Source organism: Perkinsus marinus (assembly GCF_000006405.1).
Source record: "Perkinsus marinus ATCC 50983 genomic scaffold scf_1104296961124, whole genome shotgun sequence".
Taxonomy (NCBI): domain Eukaryota; phylum Perkinsozoa; order Perkinsida; family Perkinsidae; genus Perkinsus; species Perkinsus marinus.
Window position 1 is genome coordinate 19,902 of NW_003205853.1, and position 22,653 is coordinate 42,554.

Here is a 22,653-nt window from a genome sequence, read left to right on the forward strand (position 1 = left end):
ATGTGTTGCTCGCTACTATTGAATCATCTACGAGCCGTAGTAGGTCGATGCTTTTTAACGTGTCTTGCTGTTGAGTTGGGCCACACGAACAATGTCCTATTCTTATACCGTCTTTCTGTCTTTCCTGGTCCTTACGCGCGTACCAATCTGATGGGGCTTTTCCGAGTGATAGTTGACGCTGCGTGTGCTGGCAGAAGGACACTACTTAGAAACTGAGAGTTCTCGAACAGTTATCTTGTCATTTGCGGTTTCAATATTGTCAAGTTTCCGGAGGATCCCGTGTATTCACTGGTAACGAGCTGGTAATGTTGGCGGAATGCAGGCTATCGATTCGTGTGGGCAGAGGGGAAACGGGAGAAATAATGTCGAATAACTCGGAGCTGAAACCGTTACTGTATTGCCACACCTACAAGAGTTTCGATGTGTCATTAGGCTTCGCGTTGAGAAATCCGTCCTCACCAGCCTCTTACACATCTCTTACTATATGAGTTTCAACGTCTGTGATATCTACTGGCCGTGGACGTTATGGCCAATGGCCCCGGGCCACATTGGGAGTCATGAAAGCGATGTTGCTAGTGATCGACAGGGCGTCATACAAGGAGTTCGGCGATCCTAAGGATCGTATTTTCCTTCCTCAACCAAACCCCTCCCTAGTCACAAGCACTAGCATCATGAATGTCATCACACTATGCTTATGTTCCTCGTGATGGTTTTTGACCGTAGAACTTCCCTCTCTTGGACCTGACGGAGGACCCACTGTTAGCCCATACCAAATCCCAAAAATCCAATACGAATACCAGATTCCTTCACGGTCCGTATGGTCCTCTGCCTGACCTTCGTCTGCGAAATCTGGGAGGATTGTATTATGGAATGTACCACTATCAAGCCTTAGTAAAGCAGGGACAGAAAAGCGACCCATGAGAAGGATGCTGATTCAGCATTGCTGAACGCCATTGACGTGCTCGAAACGATTTGCTTCATTGGAATTCCTCAAAGCATGCTGATGCTGCCCTCTCCCCATAGACTAATATCAACACGACAGAGACTAGTGACAGCAACTAATAAGGAACAATGACAGTGTCCAACATAGCAATACTACAAGGAATGCAACGATAGTGGTATATACAGTTCAAGCCCAAGTGTCAGTAAAGTAGCGGCCTTGCTTGCGGGCCCTGTCCAGATCCACCTCTCCTCCCGGGGACAGCTCGCTGAGGGTCTGCCACACCTGCATCGGCATAGGATGGCTTTTGCCTCCCAAGACCATTTTGGTACGACTTCCTTGGGAGAGGACCACTGGCCAATCGAACGCCCACGCCTTCAACACGTCCTGAATCCAAGTTTTCCTGCCGACCAAATGCTCTGGCAGGGGATCACTTTTGAGATCAGAGTAGCAATAACTGTTATTGGCATCATCAGACTTGACCAGATCGACAACATTTTGATCGTCCGGTCGGCTCCAGGCAGCGACCACTCTAAAGAGGTCCGGAAAGCTGTCAACAATGGTCTGCCATTCTTGTCCAAAAAGGAAGTCCTGGTGAGGGTGCCGGTGACCAAGGACCACATCGATACGGCCAAGACGATCCGAACGCTGGGCATGCCACACCTGGAGGAGGCGCTTCTGGACTAGGGCCCTGATAGGCGCTACACCAGTACCAACCGCCATCAGGAATAGCGGAGTCCGGGGATCGTCCACGCCGCTATTCTCAAGAGTCTGACCCCGCGCGAGTTCGATTCTCACCGACTCCCCTTTTTGAAGTTTCGTCAAATACGTGCTAGCCAGGCCCTTCTTTACCCTCAACAGGGGCGTGGTCCTCGTGACCCGTCCGACACACAAGTCAAACTCCAGACCACCGAGCCGTGGCCCCGGTCCAAACGGCATGGCCCTCCAGAAGGCATGAAGGTCTGGACAGCTAGCCAGGGAATAGCTGCGAGGGGCTATCGGTGGTATCAACTCCAACAACCGGTCCAAAGGGACGCTGATCCGACGGAAATCCCACAGGACATCCGCGTACGACATCTGCTCCGCCTCGCAGTACTCGAAGCGCTTATTCTTCCCATCTGGTGTACGAGAACCGAACTCGACCAACTTGTCCCGCAGTAGTTCAATCTCTTCCTGGAGGGCCATGCCGGCCTCGTATTCCCTCAAAGCCTCGTCTGCGTACTCGGCCATGATGGAGAAGAAGTACCTTCCTGGAATAGCAGTAATATCCAAATACTTAGAAAAGATATCCCCGAGAGTTAGAGGCTGACCACAAGGCAACCGTTGGGCCAACTCTTTAGACTGGGACCGAGGCTCTATCACGACAGTGTCGGTCAACTGCCGTCCCAAAGTGTCCTCCACGAACTTTGTCACAATATCAAAGTCGACTTCGGGCCAGACCTTGCAGACATCTCCAGGTTTGTAGACCCAATGCCCGGCTGGCAGGAAGAGACGTAGGAGGTGAATAGCCTCTTTTGGTTCGCGACGAGGGGTGAGACACTTCCGCCATAAAACTGTAGCCAACTTGTGCTGTCGGTCGGTCGAACTTCGGCCCAAACGCTGACCCTCAGTCCACGGCCGGACCTCATACAGAGTCTTCTCAAGGGGCTGCCGCTTCCGTGATTGGACATCGGGCTCGACTGAAAAGAACTGTGTACGACAAGGAGGGTGTTGGTGAGAGGAGTACTACCTCCTAAGAGGTCGGCCAACCACGGATCGAACTCCTGTTCATAGCCGAAGTCGTGTTGGTCATCACCACAGCCCAGTCGATGGACCATACTGCAGCCCAGACGCTTCAACATGCCGTACAGCCTCCTGGACACCACGTTGTAGTACTTGTATCTATACATTCGAATTGACACCTCTGGCAGATGGGCGAATAGAACGCCGAGCTGGGTTATAGGGAGGTCGAGATGATAAAGTAATGAGCCGTGGTCCCTTTGAGGGGCACACGCAAAATAACCCCCTTCTTGTCAATTCTCTACTTCCCCATGTTAGTAGATCTTCCCACAACGATACTACTACGGAGCCTCCCTCGACAGTCGTTATAAATGAAATTTATATCCACCGAGCCAATAGGCTACAATAAGTGGCTACCAGCTATGAGCAGGCTCGAGATTCGAGTCCTTACTACTCTTATTTTCGGGATATTCCCCGGTAAAACATCAAGAACAAGCCAGGAGAGATCTTTGAGCATTTCCATAACATTAATCCGAACCCCATAAGCACTGCCCTATTACTTGCTATCACCAAGACCAAAAACAGCACAATCAGGAAGCCTATTAGTTGACCGTCTGCCTCCTCTACCCACGATGCTGCCCTTAAGCTTCTTCCAGAACACCGACATGTTCTCAGGACAGTCCCCTTGGCCAGTCGTAGATACTATGAATATGACCTACTACCAACAGGCTCCAGCGCTGATGACCAGCAAGATGCTCCTATACCGTCTTATCCTCCCCATTGAAGATTTCCTCGAACGATACAGCATCCAACGCCTGTGGACCACTAAACTGGACTGTGGGGTACTTCAGGGACTTCAGTTCTCGCCACAGATCGAACGCCGCTTCCTCTGACCGTCCGCTTGCAGAACCGTAGTAGACGTAGACGTTTTGCCCTTGGGGAAGCTTTGGCAACTTCGACATGTAAAACAATTACTATCAACAGGGAGCTCCTTTAGAAGCCACACGATTGAGGATAGTAATGGCAATTCCCCCCGTTGGGGTCCCCTCAGCGATACTTCTCGTCCGTGGTTATTTTCGATCCATCCTGGACGTGTGGGCATCTTAGCCAGTAGGTGATGACACTATTGACAGTATTGATTCATCACCGATCCATGTTGAACTTCTCTAAGCCATAACTAATCATGGTGAGCCCTTCGAGATCAGTACAATGCCTCATATAGATCAATAAGAAATTCAATTTAGTGGGGACAGTGTATGGCGATTCAGGAAACGATCCACTTCAGTGTTAGCTCCGAGGTTAGTTGAGTCATTGATAGTTGGCCCAAGCAGCGTTGACCAGCCAGAACAAGTGGCCCACTTCAGAGAAAAATCAACGTTGGGTCATAATTGCTATTGTGTCGTGTCCCTCCTGGACTACAGCGCAACATGTACCACATCAAAATGTCCATATCAAGTGATGGTCCTATCCCGACGCCCTAGCGTACGGATGTGATAACAATGAGCAAAAATAGACATATTAGTGTCCTTGGTGACCATGACCATGCCCTTTATAATATGCCTCCCGACGCCTCGCGAACCTAAAGTCCAAGAGTGTCCACGACTGACAATAGCGTATGCTACTCCTCATTCATGGCCTCCACATTGAGGGTCTTAAGCCACCTCTGTTCGGCCTCGTTATTCCACTTGACCATGGCATAACCCGGAGTGTTGGCGGGGATCTCACCCTAGTATGGGAATAGAGGATCTGGTCGATGATAGTGATGACGACTCACGTTCTTTATCTGGTTCTGCTTCTCGAGCCACCAGGACCACATCCAATTGGGGTTGCGATGGCGCGGTATCTAAAGGTTTAGCGAGAAAGATACAAAGTAGGTTAGGACGAGGCATGTTCGATGTGCAGACTTCGTGTAATACCCCGTATTGGCAGGCAGCAGCATACTCAGCGATCCATATAACCGCGAGGGAACCGAAGAGATAACGGGTGAAGTAGTTGCCGTGAAGGAGACGTCTCCCGCCCATTTCTAATGCAATGCCACTACGGACAAATAGTCTTTCCCAACAGTGCCCCCTACACGAATACTTCGAAGCATTTCTCGCTCGCCCCAAACTTTTTACTGCTTGCGCATGCGTGCAAGAATTGGGTTGACGGCGTTCAGAGGAGTCGAAGGGGTCGCTGTCACTACAAAGTCAGAGGTAATTCTGTGCACGCCATGAGCATGTATTTAATAATTTACCGCGGGGAGTATTACCCTACACAGAACTATCCCGTCATGAGACTTCAACACCAGTCAACTTATACATTGGAAAACCCAATTAGAGTGACCAAAATACCTCCATACTATCAACGCAAGAGCGGCCACAGGAAGGCTAAGAATGACACGATGTGGCAACGACTTCAATAATAAGCATACTATAAATCGACTCATCGGGTTGTCAAGAAGTACCAGCAGATAAACCACCCAATTCAACTCAAAAAATGTTTATAACTTCTCCGTTCATATCTCTCTACGCGCTTTTGCCGTTGGCTTTAATCCCCATCGGACAACCGAAAATAGTGGCGATAGAATACTTGCTCGGGGTGAAGGCATTCACCTTACTAGCGTATTCTTCATAAGCTTCACCAAACTCCCCCGTGGGTCCCCTAAGGCCACCCTCTTCGAATAACAGCGTTGCCAGTATAATGTAGACGGTCCATAACGCAGCGAGCTGAAGATGGTTACCAGTGTACGCTGGGAGGGCCCAATACATCCATAAGAAAGACGAGGACGATGGATGACGAACCAGATTGTAAGGGAAGTTCGTCAGCAGCTTATGAGCATGCTTTTCACCCTCGCAATACTTATAATGACTGGTCCCAAGGATATGATCTGGCAGAGTGTACAGGAGACCAAGTAAATACAAGTTAGCCAGAAGGAATATACCACCAAACACGAGGACTTGAGCGGCGCTGATGTTGGTGATATCGAATCGAGCGCAGTTGTCAAAGGGAGTCCAGGTGTGGATACTAAGGAACCAAGTTATCGGGCTCATGAAGGCGAACAAAGGTCTCTCGTATGGCTTGTTGTATAGACCAAGGCGCTTTTTCACTGCAGTTCTGGCCAGCAGAGAATGCGGCACCGAGAATATCAGAAATGAGCCGATGTTCGCGACGAAAGCCCTCGGGTCAAAATGTGTACACTCCCCGAATGGGAGGATTTCTCTTGCATCCATAGTATTCCCACCAACACCGAACGGGTCGTTGAAAATGAAGTTCAACCAATACAGATAAACGACATGAATGCCAACAAAAGCCGATCGCGCTAGGAGATAGGCGACGATACTTGTTGCCATAGACAAGGCTTCAATAACTATCAACGAGGACGAGCACAACATGGTCAAATGCAGGGCGAATGTCCGAATTGACTCTTTTCGAGGGAATCACTGAAGAACTACAGCTATACTGTCGCGACACTGTACGCACTGCCTGATTTATACGTACGCGTGAGGAGGATCGTCGTGCGGTCACGCGTGAATAGCGAAGCTCTGTTGGAGACATCACCAAACTCTTCTTTCTCTCTCCTTCGGGATCGTACAGTCCACCCCCGCATTGTTCTCGTGCATGAAGGCCGAGGTAGAAGGAGTGAGTGGCTCCGCAAGACCGACACACGATGGACTAGCTCGACGTCAGAGGCGACGATAATGTAGATCGCCATAAGGACACCACAGATGCCAGTTGCCCCTAGGTGCTTCAAGCTGACGATTGTTAACCGAGCATTGGAGAGTTCGATGGAGTACTAGAGGAGGGCCTGTCTGATGGTTCTTCCGCCCACCTAGGATTGAAAAAGACAACACGCTTTCACTTGCATCACTCTTGCCGAATATCGGCTGTATGGTTACATGTAGTAGTATTACTTCGATTTGACCTATACTACTACTAACAAGAATCGTTGTTATCACTGCATCTTCATTTTGACTGGACACAAAGGATCAACACATACACATGATTACAGTCTAACAAATTCGATACTCTCAGGGTTCACCATAGAAGTTCCATCACTACGGCCAACACTCTGGCCGACACTTCGAATCACATGTGCTCTCCATCGAATCTTCTTCATAAAAACGGTCTTCAAAGTAGCTGCCGCCACCAGGAAAATGAGAAGGACTGCCAGCCAGAGGGAAGCCAAGATCCAAGGGGACCACAAATGCATGTAGCGAAAGACCTCCGTACTGCAGCCACACCAGACGCTCACTGATGAAGCCGTAGCCTCAGTAACATCAGCCTCGTTGATAGCAGAGGCCATACAACGGCTCATCGAACTGGTATACCCAGGACCAATTAAGCGGCGCCCAAGGAGGTCATTCAGGGACTTGGACAAGTCCCTCGAAGAACTGCATTCTACTGCCGTGCAGGAGTCGACTACACCACGCAGTGTACACTCCCCACCACTGCAGCCAGCATGCTTGTACATGTAGAGGAAGACAGTTCGAGTACCACGGTAAAAGCTGCCCTCACGACCACCGACAAAGTTGAGCTGGACTAGGCTGTACTGGTCCATAACAGTCAGTGATGGCGTAAATATTGACATGATCACAGCCAGCGTGAAAAAACATAGATACTCCAAGGCCTGCATGAGCAGGAGTAGTAGAAGATACCAAACTCGCCGTTTGGTGTTCACAAATAGCCCTGCAACAGCGGTGGCACAGACCGTCAGACCGAAGCCAAGGCCGATGCCAGTCCCCAACGGATGGCCAATACTTTGAGACAGGAAGTAGAGGGACGTTATAGCGTAGGAGGCGCCGACTAGAATGAGCAGGATACTTGCACTGTAGTGGATGAACTTAGCGACCATCTGGGAACAGTCACGACGTGATTCCGCCATAGTGACAAGTACAAGGCTGAGACCATGTCCCTACTACAATGACAACGCAAGACAATAGGAACCACACCTGCTGAGAAAAAGAAGTAGCTTCAATCTGCCCATTGGTCTCGCTAAGCAGACAACAGAATCCAGTTCGACAAATAGTCAATCAAACGCGGTTGATGGTACACAAGCCTCATAAGGTCCACAAGCATCTCTCTCAAGCCGTTTTGGAAATGCTTCAACCAGTTGACGAGGTCCTCTCGGGTGTGACCCGGCTGGCAGCATTCAAATTTCAGAGCACACGAATGTCGAGCTGGCTGGCCACACAGTGACATAAGCCACATGATGGTACTGTGGTATGGTCAATGGTGTACTTTAGCGTGTCACTCGGGCAAATATCCGACCCCATAGCATCCAAAGAACCCACCGCCCCACTGTAGAGGCAGTCCAGAAGAACCATCGACCCCTTAAGTAAGGGTCATGTACTTCACCATTCCGGACGAACATGCCCTGGTGTTGAGTCGCCTCCGCTTTCGGTCAGTTCAACATAGCCGGTCTTGGTCACATTGGGGCCTGCTAGGATGAGCTCACCAAAAGTCAGGCCGATACTCGATGGCCACCAGCAGCTCAGATAAGGTAACAGGACTCACACCATGCAAGCCCTCTTACCATACAACTCGCACGTAAAGGTATCCAAGCAACATGAAATGAGATCTCTCGCGATTGGCATGTAGGACTATGCCAGGACAACACGCTGACTGACCGTTTCGAAACCGTCACCCTGGTTCAATCCCCACACCAGTCATCCACTGGTCCCCAATTCGTCAGCTATGGCCCCACATGAAACCGCAAGGGAGACCCTACTCATTCCTCGTCCATAATGGCCCTACCATCACAGAGTGAACTCCTAGATGATGTGTTCACCTTGATAAAACAGGCTTGTAGGGCCTTTGAGAGTAACAGTTGACCAATACAGGTGGACCCTCAATAGGACGAGGACTGCTGGAGGATTCGAGAGCGGCCCAAAAGAAGGTCTCGTTGGGACTCGAGAACGATCAGGGGATTAAATACGAATTCACGAATCAGCATGCCTCGCGAGATTATTACGCAATTCATTGGTATATAGGAGGCTGAACAATGATGAGAATAATCAGCGGAGCGAAGCAGATGCACCATAACTCACCATAGCAAGCTTCTCTATTCACAGATTGCAGTTCGATTAAGTCGAATCGCGCCGCCCCGTCGAGCAACGAATCACCGACAGTGACAGCCAAGTCGGGGTGCTGGTCTATCACGCCCTCGATGGCACCGTGGATGGAAGCGGCGCTCTTCCTGACCTCGGCCGCGTTCTTGGTATTGGCGTACAGATCCCAGACCCTCATAATCATTCACTTCATCGCCGGGGGCTATCACTATCTCGAGAGCGGCCGGGTAAGTAAGACCAGGGCTTGTCATCAAGGCTGCCAACAGCGGGTCTATGATGACAGTCTTCTCTACCATGACGTGAAGGGATCGTCGGGGAGTGACATGAGCAGAAGTAGACCACGGCAAACGATATTGCCACGGAGCCTCGAATCTATGGGCTAAGATGAAAGATTCATTGTGGATTACATCCCAACACAGAGGCTCTCTGATCATCAGTTTTGCATTTTGGTAAACACACGTAGAGTATTGTTGTGAGCAGCTTCAACAACTCCATCACCAGCTGGATGGACCGAGGCCACAATTGCAGCAACCTGCCCAACCAAGCATGGCTCGTTACGGCTCTTCACCTGAAGCGCATCTCAGTGGGAGACTTGGCTGAAAAAAGGACTTTACCATTTTTCCGTCCTCCCACTTCTCAGGCTTCTTCACAGTGTCACCATGGTACCACCAGTCACCCTTACTATTCAAATACTTATAACCAGCATGTGACTGTCGAATGTCACAATACCTACACAGACCAATATCATCGTGACACTGTCACCACTACTTACGGAGCATCAGTTTCGAACATAAGCTTATCGATTGGTATGAAGGGAACCACAGCTTGCAAGCTCTCCGCTGCCCTTAAACTACAGCCATTGAGACCTAAGCCGGAGAGATCAATGTCCAACACGAGCGAATATTCAGCTAGCGCGAGCTAAATAACAGGGATTCTAGTATAACATCACGAGAACCCTGAAAGTCACATCACCAAAATTTGGGCCTGGAACTGAAAAAGTCCTGATCCAGAAACTCGCCTCATTCAACGATACGAAAAAAAGATCACAATTATCATCAGCATACCGTAACACCAACCCAATTCAACAACATCTACTCAATGCAATTCTCACGCTCATACGTAACGGGGACTGTCGATTGGCCTTACCGATGCCCAATCCAAGCGAAGTTATCAGTTCCATCTCCTCACGTGTCCCCGTAAAACTATGAGCCACTCCGCCAGAGCCGCACCACTTGCTCTTGTTCTCATTCAGTATTCGATCTGCCAAAAACAAGACAATAAATTCTCTCCGACACAGCCGAGCATCATCATCATCAACTTCATACAGTCCTACAGAAGTCCTCTCCAGCTGCTCTCATATGTAGGAACATTGGCAACTGAAACTCCTCAACTAGCCGCAATTGTAGCTCGAAATACCTGTAACCGAGCAAGTGACGGCGGCGACCTTGGTTCGCTATAGGTGATCGCCAATAATTGCCTCATAGAGAATTCCTATACAAGCAAAATTTCGAGTCAACTCCAACAGGGATATCAACTTTATAAAATGTAGTTGTGTACTTCAACTGCGTCCCATAGTCACAAAACTCAGTCCTCTCCTTGTCCAGTCCCATCTCTCCAATAGCAGCGACTCGGTCCAGGTTGGCGGCTATTAGCTTCCGAAGTGCTCCAAAATGTGCTTCGGCCGAGGTGCCCTCATTTTCAAACTCTCCAACTCTCGTGGGATGAACCCCAACTGTGCAGAATCTGACAGCAAACTGAAGCGGTGAAACGACATGTCGACTTTCCCAACTCACAATTTGCCTCCGTCAGGATCAAGTTCCTTGCACAGTTCAACAGCTTGTATCGAGTCATTCAAGCTGCCACCACATAGCAACAACTTCTTGCAACCACCCTGGAAGGCTCTACTCACCTAAACATGGGCCGAACGAGTCTGCCACTTCTTCTGCAGTTCATTCGCGTACCACAGCTGCATAATCTGGTTTATGCTTTTGGCTGCCACCGTGGTACACTCCCTTGAACATTCCATCTGTGAGATTAACAGCGATGTCTATATACCGACGGGAGATTGGCATTGGCATATTGGATCTTACAAAACCACCGACCGCTACTGCAGAGGGCGTGCAAAACTAACCATAGGAAACCACTAGATACTCAACTCTACAGTTGATCGGCTAGTGCATGCTTTTACGGCTTCTATGCCCTGCTGTGTTTATTCCTTACCAAATCTCAACCATCTCGTGTAGAACTCAATGTCCTCCCGAGTACACGACCAAGAGGGGAACTCGGAGGACTAATCCTCGGAAGATTGCGAATCCTCGTAAACCCCCTGCCCACTCGTACCATTTGCAGATTGACTAGCCGCTTTCAGGAAGCAGCCCACATCCTAGAACGGCGAGTCCTACCACGGGAATCTGTCGAAATGCTTTCGATCATACCACAACTTTCCCATCCTCCTGTGGAACATGACAGATATGATCTCTCACCAAAATCAACCATGCTTCGTAAGTGAGCCGTCGAGCCCACCACATGGGACACATTGAACTCGGAGTTGCCACCTTCTGAATGGCTTTTTATGATACCAAACATCTATCAAATCGTCTGTTGCTCTCTACAATTCGATCCACCTCATCCTATATGGCTCCTAATGATGATTGCGGTAGAGGAAGTCGAACAGTTGAATCAACAACAACAAGCACCTTGACTCAGCTGCTTTCAACCGCAGCAAGAGGAAAGGACCCCTATAGAGAATACGGGAAGTGACTGGCCTTGATAATGCCGTTCAGTGTGAGGGATCCCGGAACATACAATGCAATACTTCGGCTGCCGAATCAACTACTTGAACCATCATCTACTGACTGCTAGCACACGACGTTTGCCATACTGTCTGTGTGATACAAGCCGGGCAAAAGGTCACCAGCACGTTAGGGAACCCTGTCCAGTGGTGAAAAATATGTAATCGCCTTCCTCAGCTATGCTTGACAGTTTCCTCACTGAATATACACGTTAACATCCGAATCAGTGTAGAGATAAACAGGACTCAATGAGAATTTATCAAAATTTCCTCAGAATTCTCATTTTGTCACCAACATATGTGGTTGACCATGTGCAGACTCTGTCCCCCTGCCCACCACAACAACAACCGAATGCTCCTCTTTCAACAGAGTTCAAGGAGTCTCTCCCGTACCCTCGAATCAACCCCATATACTTCTTAAATTCCAAACACGCCCATCTGAGCTCTGACGAGCCTCTCTGATATGGTACTACGCAAAGCCAGCAATATGGAAACTGGAATAGATAACAATAACTACACTTGTGTACTACTAGCAAAGGTGAGCATGCTCAACTCTATTACCACCACTGAACTTCGAAATGAAAAATATAAAAAAGTTCAATAAGTGAAAGTTGGGGGGGCACATTGGCGCCCCCAACGGGCCCTCGTTTCAGGACCAAAATGTTCACATTTCCCGACTGACTCTAACCTTCACCTTATGCCACGAGTTGTTGACCAAGCCTCGGACATTCCAGATAGTCGCGGACCTCTCCGGTTGAGTATTGTTAGCATCATCGAAAGCCCGAACGATTATCTGTTAAAACCGTTACCACGCCTTCCTGAAGACTCGATCTCACTTCAACCTCTTCCTCCTCTTCTGGTGTTCCAACGTTGATGAGACCAGGTGGTATGGAAATCACCGCGGACCAAAGTACCCACGACCAATTGCGGCTAAAACGTCCAGTGCTAGGATAGAACCAGGGACCTCTTGGATCTCACTCATGTCTCACTTCAGGATGCCCCTCCATCATCGCTTGACTCCAGGTCTTTCCTCCATCGATTGATACGTCAACCTCTTTGACTCGCCGCCCACCACCAGAATAAGCGTACATAAAGCGAGTTAAAATGCCGTTACCGGGGTTCGAACCCGCGACCTCACCCTTTGCATACAAACTCGTTCTGATCATCTAACGGGACGGTCGCTCCTCCGACTGGATGGCATATGGCGCTCGTCACAGGCATCACTTGCAGGGCCTCCGCATCTTCCGCATTGTCCTCACTGTGTTCCTACGCAGATCAAATTTCGCGCGCCACGAAATTACATCAGGGATGCACACAAAGCTCACTTGTAAAAATTTATAATCATTCTTCTGCCAGAACGATGGACTCTCCTCCAACTCCAAACACACTCTAGACAACCACTTGACATTCCTGACCATCGAACATCCTCCCCACCCAGGTTCGAATCCCAGCGAGGGCACCTGGCTCCAGCCGACCCCGGCACAAGAACTCTAACAGGCCAGCCATGATCGATAGGCAGCGGCTCGCCATTCATCTCAAGAGCCAATATAACATCACCATTATCACTAAATACCTTCACCAACGACAGAAATACCCATCTACTCACGAACCAACTAGAATGCTACTTTAGGGGCCGGCACACTTGCTCCATAATTGTGTTGACCATCACCATCTCTTCCCCAAAACTGGACATGGCCATCAGTGGTGACCTCATCCGGTACTCCCATATCACCATAAACGTACTGTAATACTTCCCTCAACCGTGGGCCGGTCCAGATGGCGTTAGAAATTGCTCCAGGATTCCACCCCAGACCTGCCGCACACGAACAAGTCAAATCTATTTTGATCGAGAATATTTCGTCTCGCCTTTCACCGGAGGTTTTCCCTCGAGTTTTCGGTTGAATTCAGATCTTCGATTTCCAGCGCACTGAATCACTGCATTGACACTATGTTGAGGGAACTTCCTCTTCAAATCCTCAACAGTAAGTTCAACTGCTGTTTTCAATCCGACGCCCTCGAACCGTACCACCGGCCTCTCCGGTGGTGGAGGAACAGGAAAATGATTCCGCACGAAAAAAAGGGCATTCGGGGTCTCGAATGAATCCGCGAGTAGCTCAAGAGGCGCCTCGGCGTTACAAGGATGTCGGGTTCGAAATTGAAGTGCCTATCCAGAACAGTAACAACACCAAGCCCCAGAAGGACTCACAGGATGCCGATGGTCCGGCTCAAACCGATAAGGGTCGTCCCCACTCTTCACTGACTCAAGATTAGCTTGGGCATACTCCTCTGGATCAAGATTGCCTGAAACGACGACCATTTTGAGCCGTAGCGGACAGTGTTGGAGTATATGTAATCGCTTTCCTTAGCTGAGTTCAAAAGTCTCCTCGCTAATTATAGCAGTTTACATACAAATTCGGGTGTACAAAGTGTACAGAAACCAACGAGAATTTCCTCAACTTTTATACGACTGTCACCTACACATGAACTTGACCATGTGCATATTTTCCAACATCGCTGGTAGACAATCAGAACGCCGCCGTTCACCTATTCTCATCTCCTCCAGCATAAAGCTGATTTCCGGCAGTTGTAAATGCTGCCTATATAGTCGCCAAAATTCGTCTACAGCTCCACCTGAAATAAACAACAATTGCAAAAATCGCAGCGACCCGAAACTGACCGACCCGCGGCCATGAGAATTTTATCTTTTCCTCCGGGGTGTTTTGCGACGAATTCCGTAATATCATATACGCCTTGCTTGAACGTAACCCATACAGTGGAGCCCTCCTTGTTGTGTTCAGCAACCTGAACAGGGGCATTCAGTGTGTGGGAAAATATTCACATGATCAACTACAGGTGTCGTGATGAAGTGAGATTTCTGGGAGGAAATTTCGCGGAATTCTTATCAGTTTTTTTACACTTCTATGTACTCTACTCCGTGTGTGAGCTCCTGAACTCCGCTGAAGAGACTTCGAATATTCTTTGGTCATCCATTGGGCACCTCACCTGAGCAATCTTATAGGTCTTTAAACCGTCAACAGGCTCGCCAAAATGGGGATGCCATTTCCCCTCGACACCCTCTACAGCCGATTCCTCACAGAAAGTGCCAGAGTCACACGGAGTTAGAGCAGAACCGACCAGTAGAGCAACCGCCATCGCCGCTCCTCCGTAGCGGCAGTAAGACGGTGAATCTGAACATGGTAGTAAACGATGAATGTTGTTGTTGATGCAAACTTCCTCACTTGATTTAGTGAGAGGGTGAAAGATGGACGTAGAGGGGGAGTATGATGATGATGACGACCAAGGGCAAAGGTGTCGATGAACTGCCGAGGATATTGTACGGATGGCCATCATCCTCCGGTGTTGACCACACTTCGTTAAGAGTGAGGAGGAAGACATCAAGGAGGATGGGGACTATAATGTTGGAGGAATATATGTTCGCTTTGCTCAGCTCAGCTCAGGAGTTTCCTCGCTGATTGTAGGAGTTTGCACACGATTTCCAGCAAAAATATTCAAAAACCAACAAGAGCTTCTCAAAATTCCGTCAGAATTTTCATATTATCACCAACATATGTGAATATTTCCCCACACTGGAGGACTACGCCCTAGATAGTTCCAGCACAGATAACCCAAACCACAATTTATCATTTAATACCACACCTGAGGCAGCTTCGATCAATTATAACCATCATATAGTAGAACAGTGGAATGGACCCCTCCCCCCCAAATCGACCAGTTTCCACCCCACAAAAACAGGAAACTATCACAACAGCAGATGAGGAGCATCGATTGACCCATCATCCTTCCAGAATCCCACCCGAACTCCAGAGTCAGGAAAAAAAGGATCCCCCTCGCGACTCAACTCCACACTTCAACTACGGAAAGTAAAGCATGCCCATAGTGAACGACGTATCATATTGCGCACAGCGAAGATTTTAGATACCTTCCGCCAAGCTCTCAGGTTCTGATTCAACATCTTCCCTCGGTTTAATCAATCCCCGTATTCGTGACCGCAGCGACTCGTTCTCCTCCTTCAGTCGAACTACCTCCTCCCTCAACCCGTCGTTCGAGGAAGTCCCTTCAGACCTAATCAAAGCGCACAGCGAATATTTCACACGAGCATATCTTTGCGCACAGGGAAGATTTTCAAACTTACCAGAGTTCAACATACATTTCAGAGATCTGCCGCACTTCCTCCTTTAGCCGATCCCTCTCAGTTTCAAGGGATGACTTCTGATATTCCAACCTCCTCACTCGGGCATCTTGCAATTCTTGCATTTCCTCAACGCCACCATCCTTGTGGTCAATACTCAACTGCGGCGCCTCTTGCACCCGCGAAGCATCTCGCTGAACAGTACACAGTAAGGAGGTCCCAAGTTCGAACCCCACACCCGGTACCTTCATTTTGAGTATCTCCGCGCGAAGTGTCTTCACCTCCACAGTGAGATGCCTGTTGCTCAGCCGTAGCGTTTCCACCTCCTCTGTGAAATCCAAATCTTCAGGAACGGCAAGTCGATACACCTCAGATGTACCACTATCACCCCCATCAGATTCCATCACCTGAGGTCCCCGGTTCAGTCCCCGCACCTGTCATTTCTACCTGTGTATATGCCTCTATAGTATCTGTGAGTTGATCAGCCAACGTCTGCTTCTCCTCAACAGCCTTCCTGTACTGCCTCCCCAATCGCTCCACCTCCCCGACCAGGCCAGCCACCCTCGTCCTGAGCCTCTCCATTTCCAGCAACATGACCAAAGTCCCTCCCCCTTCCCCCAACTCTCCTTCTATCAAGACCCTACTGTTATGATACAACCGAAGACCCTTCAGTGAGCGTATCGTCAAGACCGCCAAGTCCCTGGCCTGCCGACTCAGCGCCTTCAACCTCCACCTCTCCCGTTCACTCACGACCACTACAAACCTCGACACGTGCTCCTTGGGATGGATCTCAACCTTGGGGTATTCACTCAAATACGAACTCTCCATGGTGTGGTATGAATTTCGTGGCGCAGTGACGGTGAGCCGTACCTAAACTAACCCCACCCCTCTGGCCTATCCCCCATCCCTACTACTACCCCATTTTCCATCACTTGCAGTATCGCGTCCACCTCCTCTCCCTCCTCACCAAGTAGTTGCACTTGAAAGCGAGTTCCCCCCGCAGCGATAATATTATCAATAGTTCGCCGAGTTGCCGAGTCCATCTCTATCGGCCCTTCACTCAGCAATGCCTTCCCTTTACGTAAAGCATCAATACACTCAACCTCTACTACAACCATACATCCAATGTCCTCCGGGGACAGCTGATAAGACGTATCTTCCAAACGCACGCCCAAGATTTTATGCAAAGATTCGCTACGAGACCGACAACAGTACTGCGGAAACTTCCGATACCATCTACAGTGAAGGCCAACAGGGAAGCCACTTTCTGGAGAAAACGCATTACACCAAAGCGAGAGAAAGCTAACGTCTCACTAGTGTCGAATCCGCTGACCACCAAAGATGTACTAGATCCGTCCTCAGCCACTTGGATGTCCATTTTGACCTTGAACCCTGTAGGCTGCTCACCATGAGCGAGAATACCCCTCTCCTCTTCTCCCAAAGGAAACAGACCGCTTCCCAGACCGTCAACGTTACTGCCTTTCTCGTGGGAGACTAATGCCTCGCGTACGACTACAAATGTGAAGACGATGAGCTGACGAAAGTTAGATGGAACGTGTGGTGCGCCCTGATCAACGTTCAAAATCGTATTCTATGGTGAACTTTTCAAGACTATAAAAAAGTTAGTTTCCCTGTGTCTCGTCATTCTCAGGTAAGCGAAACACCGCACCCTTTTGGTTACCAGTAACAGCATTCCTGCTGATCTCCGTCACGCTAGCCAAGAACTGTTCTGTGATGCCACTCCCCGATCCAGGCAACAGTCTCGTCCGACTATTAGGGAGCATTCAAACAACATACTCACAGCAGCTCGAATTAAATACATAGCACACAACTCCAGACTTGATCAGAAACATGGATTACACCCGATTCTACTGGAGATCTTCGCCGACTAGCCGCCCTGCATAGTAAGTTGCCCATCCGCGACTCACCTTGAGTTTGAAGCCATCGCTGTTGGTCATCATAAATCTCTCCCTGTTATACCAATCAACGATAGTCAGTCTTCCAAGCTCAGCTCGTGTACCCATTTCCACCCACTGCACTTCAGCACGTCGACATGTGTCGATCAATATGGCGCGCGCGATATTTTCGACGGTACTTCCAATTCTGTACGACCCCAATACTGTACGACAGGTAGATCTCGCTCGCCCGAAAATGTCCATGGAGTACCCTCCAATATTGTACGACGGATTCATGCATTTGGGTGCCCTGTCCAATACTGTACGACTGGTCCAGTCGCAATGGTGGGTCTCTCTCGTTGCGCTTCGGTAGGAGCTGCTTTGGAGTATCTCAGAATGAAGAGCCCGTACATTCAACGAGGAGAGAGAACGGTGACAACAATGCAGCAGTGTCATGACTGGTGAGTCACGAGGAAAACCTTCCAGGTAAGTGGATTTATCTGTGAGCTCGCAGGGCAATATACACATGATCAACTTCACGTGTTAGCGACTGTGATGAAGATTCGGTGAATTATTGTCGAATTTTATAAACTTCCACTTAAGTCGTGCGCCATCTTCTACAATGTGGCGTTGACAGTGTCAGCTTGACACTCGTGCATGAACCGGATATTATCCAATTGATGATATCGGTGGGCAACATAAGTAACATTCCACCACCGAAGCTGGCATAGCATAAGCTGTTGAAGTATTCGCGTCTTCTAAGACAACGCAAATACTTCAGTGTCAAGTACAGGCTGTACTGTACAGCGAGCGCTGGTTGTGCGGCGCTGGGACCGTATCGAATCCCGACGCATTTCAATCTGAATTGCCAACTCAATCGTGCTAGGTATAGGCCTGCCTTAGTCTGGGCCAGACTGTCTGGCATATGTTTCACATGGTGAATTTTACCAGTTGTTTAGCGAAGATGAATTACAGCTCTTCAATCTGCCCTCCATTGGAAAGTCTCCAGTTTTCTATCGCTTCAGTCATCATCCTGGGTTTAATAATGCGATAAAAATACGGGATCGTTCTACGATGGGGGCTGATTATTCGGTTCAATGCTGGCAGCATTATGCTGCAAAAGATTGTGGATTGTTGGGTAATTCCGAATTACTCTTTAGGAATCGTGAGTCATGGATTGTCGAAATACTAATTCGACAGCTCAGCCGCTCAACAGCTCTTCCGTCCTGCCCTTGCCATATCGCTGCTGTGTAAATCGACCTCGGTCAGCAATTTGCCCTCTTAAGTATTACACTGGGTGAGTATTCGTAAGAATTCCTTACGAGTACTCACCCAGTGAGTCTCTGTGCCAGCGTATTGTGCGGCACTCGCTATGCACATGCGTGCGCTCCGGCCCGGCCTTGAAGGCCCGTTAGAAGGTGATTGACTCTCTTGTAGTTATCTTTCCCCGCCTTCCAACCCCGAAGTATGAATACCACTCCACCTTCGCACATCTCTGAGACGCCTCAGCTGCGTGATGTTGCAGATCAGGTTGACATGGTGGTCAACGTACCTCCTGCTGACGGAGCAGCGGCCTCACGGCTGGAAATAGTTCCCGGAGAACGTCAGGGGACAACTCTCTACTCATATAGGGGATACCTTTACCACCAGAATGCCGCCGGGAATAGCGATCGCCCGCCTGCTCGAGAGAGAGGCTCGGTTTCTTGTCGTTGTAAGAGGTATCGTGGTTGTAAGAGCAATGGATATCGCAAGTGTCATGCTCGGCTACTTGTGACGGGTAACTTAGATGATGTAAGGCTCGCTTCCGCAACTGTCAAAGGTTCTCACACATGCGGAGATCCGGATGCGCCTTCCATGAAAGGCTACATTGAGATGAAGGAGCGGGCTAAAAAGCTGTTGGTGAGGGCACGTGTCATGGAGCCATTTCACGAGGTGACTCCGAGCATGGACGATGCAGCGGTAGCGGGGTTACCGAGTCGCAAAGCGATACATGAGACTTTGCGCAAAACAAAAAAACTTCCCTCGGGCTACCGACGGCCCCATCCAGTCAGGAAGGGCTAGCGGCTTTGCCCTCTGCATTTGTCCATGTGAATGCGGGGGCCTCAGTCGGTCATCATATTGTCGATAGCGGCGAAGGGGATATGATCGCCTCATCATCTGGATGGATCCTTGGGTGAAGGACGTGATGAAGAACGACGGAGAAGGTTTCCACATTTCTGTGGATGGGACGTTCAAGACTTCTCCGACTCATTGGGCCCAGCAATTCACGGTCATGGTCCGCTTTGACTGTGGTCGCATGTTTCCTCTATTCTACGCTATTCTCCCGAGAAAGAATGGAAATACCTACGAGCGATTTTTTGCGGCGATAGAGGGATCGCTGACTCAGGATGTGGGGAGCTGCATGATGGATTTTGAATACGCTGTGAGAAAAGCTTTCGAAGGCGTATTCGGGAAAGGAAAGGTTGTTCTTTGCTACTTCCACTTCTGCCAGAACATAAGGCGGAAGTTCGAGAGCCTTATACGGAAGCCGGTTGCTTCTAAGGAGCAGCAGGCTCTGCGAGAAGAGGTTTACTACGACATATTGGCGCTCCCCTTTCTTCCGCTTGATCTCGTGGACTTGGGAATGGATTTCATCTGCGACAAACTCTCGGGAGACGACGTCGTTTTCTTCTGAAGTACCTCCGCCCTTACTACGGCATGAAAGGCATTCATCCAGCAAGATTGTGGAACTTGCGTTTGCGCGTTGAGCAAGAACTACCGCGGACGAATAATGGCCAGGAGGGATTCCACAACCGGTGGAACGGTCATTTTCCGGGATCAAGCCATCCTACAATCTGGTCATGGATAAGCGTGGTTCATGATCTCATGAAGGAGACGAGGGCCGAATTACTTATGATGCGAGAGGGGGAAATCTGGCCTCGTGAAGCTCGATACCTCGAGAATGACGCGATACTGCGCAGAGTTTGTCGCTTCAGAGTAGATTCGGAGAGCCTCGGGAGCTGGTTCGAAAAAGTAAGGGCTTCCATCAGGAGGATCGTGAAGGATATGCCTCGCGAAGTTGACGAGGCGGAGTCTCTAGAGTTCCCTACTATTGAGCCTGCTATTGATGCGAAGCGCAAGGCAGACTTTGGTCCCAATTATTCGGGAGTGAATCAGCGAAAGCGCCTCGCAGCTGTGACTCTCAACGATGCGGTCGAATTCTCGCAGGATTTGGAATCTTCTGAGCCTCCAAATAATGACACTGTGGTGCTCGGGGTACCCGAGAGTTCCAGCTTGGATGATGGCTTACTTCGCATGTTCAATGAGGTGGCAGCTGCTTTCGCGGGCAACACCTTAGTCGAAACTTCCTCTATGGAGGCTCCTCCGATGCCAGCTCAGGCTGAGGCAGGATCTCAGGGTATCGCAGTTCAACCTTCCAGGAGAAGTCGGGCTCAGACGGAACTGACCGTAAGAGCGATAAAGGACGGAACTCCTTCCCAACTTGGCGTATTCTTCCGGGGAGAGAAGTGGGTACGACCTTGCTCTTGACGACCCAGGATCGAGAGAATTTGGTTGTCGAGGACTCGAGCATTTCCGACCAGGTGATAGAGGCTTGGATGACCCGTATCGAGCACAAGTTCAAAAGGAAGGTTAATCGAGCTCAGGCAGTATGGCTATCGGGCTATGGGTTTTCCCCTGTGCCTGACAATGATTTGGTTGTGTTGCAGCCAATATCTGACGGCGGTTGTCACTTTACCTGCACGGTGCGGATTAATGGTGATATATTTTACTTTGATAGTTCATACGGAGAACAGGCTAAGGTCTCGGATTACATGAAGGTACGGCTGAGGCAGCTCTACGGATCTGGTGCTAAGGTGGTATGCCCTTCTGTTCAACAGCAAACCATTGGGAGTAATCTTTGTGGGGCGTTCGTGTTGGCACGACTAACGGCATATGCTGCTTCGCCTCATCAAAAACCTGACAAGTTTCTATTTCGGGAATCTGAGATGAGGCAGCATATTTTCTCCTGCTTGGAAGATGAGAGTAGGCGGTCTCTCCTCTTTCCGAGAATACGAGGCAAGACCCCGGCTAATGTAGTCTTATCGAAAAGGTTTTCTTTCACATTGTGAATTTTAATGTAATCAACTTCAATGCATGTATGAGAGAGGGTAGAACCTCCGTCATGACTGTTGTATGATATACAATTGAGGCAGTATAGGTCTCTTGCAGCGCCAAAGATCTCACGTCACATATATTTCCCAGTACCAGTTTAGTTTTCAGTCCTGCTATTGTGCTGTGTTAGTCAATACAGTTCACGGCATCCAACCGTTATGTGCTCTATTCTTCAGTGTAACACACATTAAGACCGTAGTTTTGAAGCGCTCAACAATGTTGTCATTGACTGCCTGTCCGTGACAGGCTGTCACTCTTACCGAGATAACGGGATGAACGATAACATTGTATCTAGCTATTGGACTTACGACTGAATTGAGTTGTCTTGGTCGCCGTTTTGTGTCGTACAACTTTGGAACACGCATGAAATCAACTCTTCACGTCGTACAGTGTTGGGAGGCTACATCTGGGCGAGCGAGATCTACCTGTCGTACAGTATTGGGGTCGTACAGAATTGGGGGATTCTTTTCGACGGCATAAAAATTTGAAAGATTATGGACCTACCCAACCCGCTCCACCACTCATCATCTATCCATTTACCCATTACTTGTATATCTCTGATCTTCGAGACCCTAGTCGGGCAACTGGCTGTTGGGTCTGCAGGGTAGTATCTATGCTGTGCTTCTCGATGCAGCAAACTCCCAGAATACGTCATACCCCCTTCCTCGTTCGCAATGTAGGATCTGCGAACAGAACAAGTTAGATGCATGTATCGCCGAGTACGCCCTAGTTGACCAACTCAGCCTCTCGTGGGGCGCGGTACTCAAGTATCGCACTTTAGCTGTAAACAGGAACGGCTCGGGCCACTGAGAAAATGCAGTTGAGTGTAGCATACTGAACCCATGGAGATGAGATGAGCTTATTAGTGTGGTAGTTCGAATGATCCACTTCTGATCGCACTGTACCACTTGGCGGTCGGGCCGGTCCTCTAAGGTGAACTCAAGGGCATGAGAGGG

The 22,653-nt window shown here is 49.3% G+C and overlaps 10 protein-coding genes across 10 annotated transcripts; 2 read left to right on the forward strand and 8 right to left on the reverse strand.

Annotated features, from left to right (window-relative positions):
* Nucleotides 1-1,129: 1,129 nt before the first annotated feature.
* On the reverse strand, nt 1,130-3,621 carry Pmar_PMAR021767 (NADPH--cytochrome P450, putative; the record flags this gene model as incomplete). Its single annotated transcript, XM_002772401.1, has 4 exons — nt 1,130-2,619; nt 2,670-2,821; nt 3,220-3,374; nt 3,424-3,621. The coding sequence occupies 4 exons, from the start codon at nt 3,619-3,621 to the stop codon at nt 1,130-1,132; spliced, it is 1,995 nt and encodes a 664-aa protein (XP_002772447.1).
* A 656-nt stretch (nt 3,622-4,277) lies between these two features.
* Pmar_PMAR021768 (conserved hypothetical protein) lies at nt 4,278-4,680 on the reverse strand (the record flags this gene model as incomplete). The annotated part of the gene is made up of 3 exons (XM_002772402.1): nt 4,278-4,385; nt 4,434-4,502; nt 4,576-4,680. The coding sequence occupies 3 exons, from the start codon at nt 4,678-4,680 to the stop codon at nt 4,278-4,280; spliced, it is 282 nt and encodes a 93-aa protein (XP_002772448.1).
* A 486-nt stretch (nt 4,681-5,166) lies between these two features.
* Nucleotides 5,167-5,991, reverse strand: Pmar_PMAR021769 (conserved hypothetical protein; the record flags this gene model as incomplete). The annotated part of the gene is made up of 1 exon (XM_002772403.1): nt 5,167-5,991. One exon carries the CDS (start codon nt 5,989-5,991, stop codon nt 5,167-5,169), a length of 825 nt encoding a protein of 274 aa, XP_002772449.1.
* Nucleotides 5,992-6,644: 653 nt separating this feature from the next.
* Nucleotides 6,645-7,523, reverse strand: Pmar_PMAR021770 (hypothetical protein; the record flags this gene model as incomplete). The annotated part of the gene is made up of 1 exon (XM_002772404.1): nt 6,645-7,523. The coding sequence occupies one exon, from the start codon at nt 7,521-7,523 to the stop codon at nt 6,645-6,647; it is 879 nt and encodes a 292-aa protein (XP_002772450.1).
* Nucleotides 7,524-8,617: 1,094 nt separating this feature from the next.
* On the reverse strand, nt 8,618-8,887 carry Pmar_PMAR021771 (hypothetical protein; the record flags this gene model as incomplete). Its single annotated transcript, XM_002772405.1, has 1 exon — nt 8,618-8,887. The coding sequence occupies one exon, from the start codon at nt 8,885-8,887 to the stop codon at nt 8,618-8,620; it is 270 nt and encodes an 89-aa protein (XP_002772451.1).
* Nucleotides 8,888-9,142: 255 nt separating this feature from the next.
* Pmar_PMAR021772 (Deoxyribonuclease tatD, putative) lies at nt 9,143-10,787 on the reverse strand (the record flags this gene model as incomplete). The annotated part of the gene is made up of 8 exons (XM_002772406.1): nt 9,143-9,277; nt 9,324-9,438; nt 9,482-9,575; nt 9,856-9,969; nt 10,043-10,125; nt 10,267-10,452; nt 10,503-10,618; nt 10,671-10,787. 8 exons carry the CDS (start codon nt 10,785-10,787, stop codon nt 9,143-9,145), a joined length of 960 nt encoding a protein of 319 aa, XP_002772452.1.
* A 1,377-nt stretch (nt 10,788-12,164) lies between these two features.
* Pmar_PMAR021773 (Sulfite oxidase, putative) lies at nt 12,165-14,653 on the reverse strand (the record flags this gene model as incomplete). Its single annotated transcript, XM_002772407.1, has 11 exons — nt 12,165-12,293; nt 12,337-12,430; nt 12,479-12,666; nt 12,725-12,766; nt 12,817-12,910; nt 12,961-13,073; nt 13,126-13,313; nt 13,751-13,801; nt 14,045-14,131; nt 14,182-14,302; nt 14,504-14,653. The coding sequence occupies 11 exons, from the start codon at nt 14,651-14,653 to the stop codon at nt 12,165-12,167; spliced, it is 1,257 nt and encodes a 418-aa protein (XP_002772453.1).
* A 996-nt stretch (nt 14,654-15,649) lies between these two features.
* Pmar_PMAR021774 (hypothetical protein) lies at nt 15,650-17,434 on the reverse strand (the record flags this gene model as incomplete). Its single annotated transcript, XM_002772408.1, has 6 exons — nt 15,650-15,844; nt 15,896-16,057; nt 16,098-16,520; nt 16,568-16,758; nt 16,965-17,162; nt 17,320-17,434. The coding sequence occupies 6 exons, from the start codon at nt 17,432-17,434 to the stop codon at nt 15,650-15,652; spliced, it is 1,284 nt and encodes a 427-aa protein (XP_002772454.1).
* A 2,272-nt stretch (nt 17,435-19,706) lies between these two features.
* Nucleotides 19,707-20,219, forward strand: Pmar_PMAR021775 (hypothetical protein; the record flags this gene model as incomplete). The annotated part of the gene is made up of 1 exon (XM_002772409.1): nt 19,707-20,219. The coding sequence occupies one exon, from the start codon at nt 19,707-19,709 to the stop codon at nt 20,217-20,219; it is 513 nt and encodes a 170-aa protein (XP_002772455.1).
* Nucleotides 20,220-20,590: 371 nt separating this feature from the next.
* Pmar_PMAR021776 (hypothetical protein) lies at nt 20,591-21,073 on the forward strand (the record flags this gene model as incomplete). Its single annotated transcript, XM_002772410.1, has 1 exon — nt 20,591-21,073. The coding sequence occupies one exon, from the start codon at nt 20,591-20,593 to the stop codon at nt 21,071-21,073; it is 483 nt and encodes a 160-aa protein (XP_002772456.1).
* Between the last annotated feature and the right edge of the window lie 1,580 nt (nt 21,074-22,653).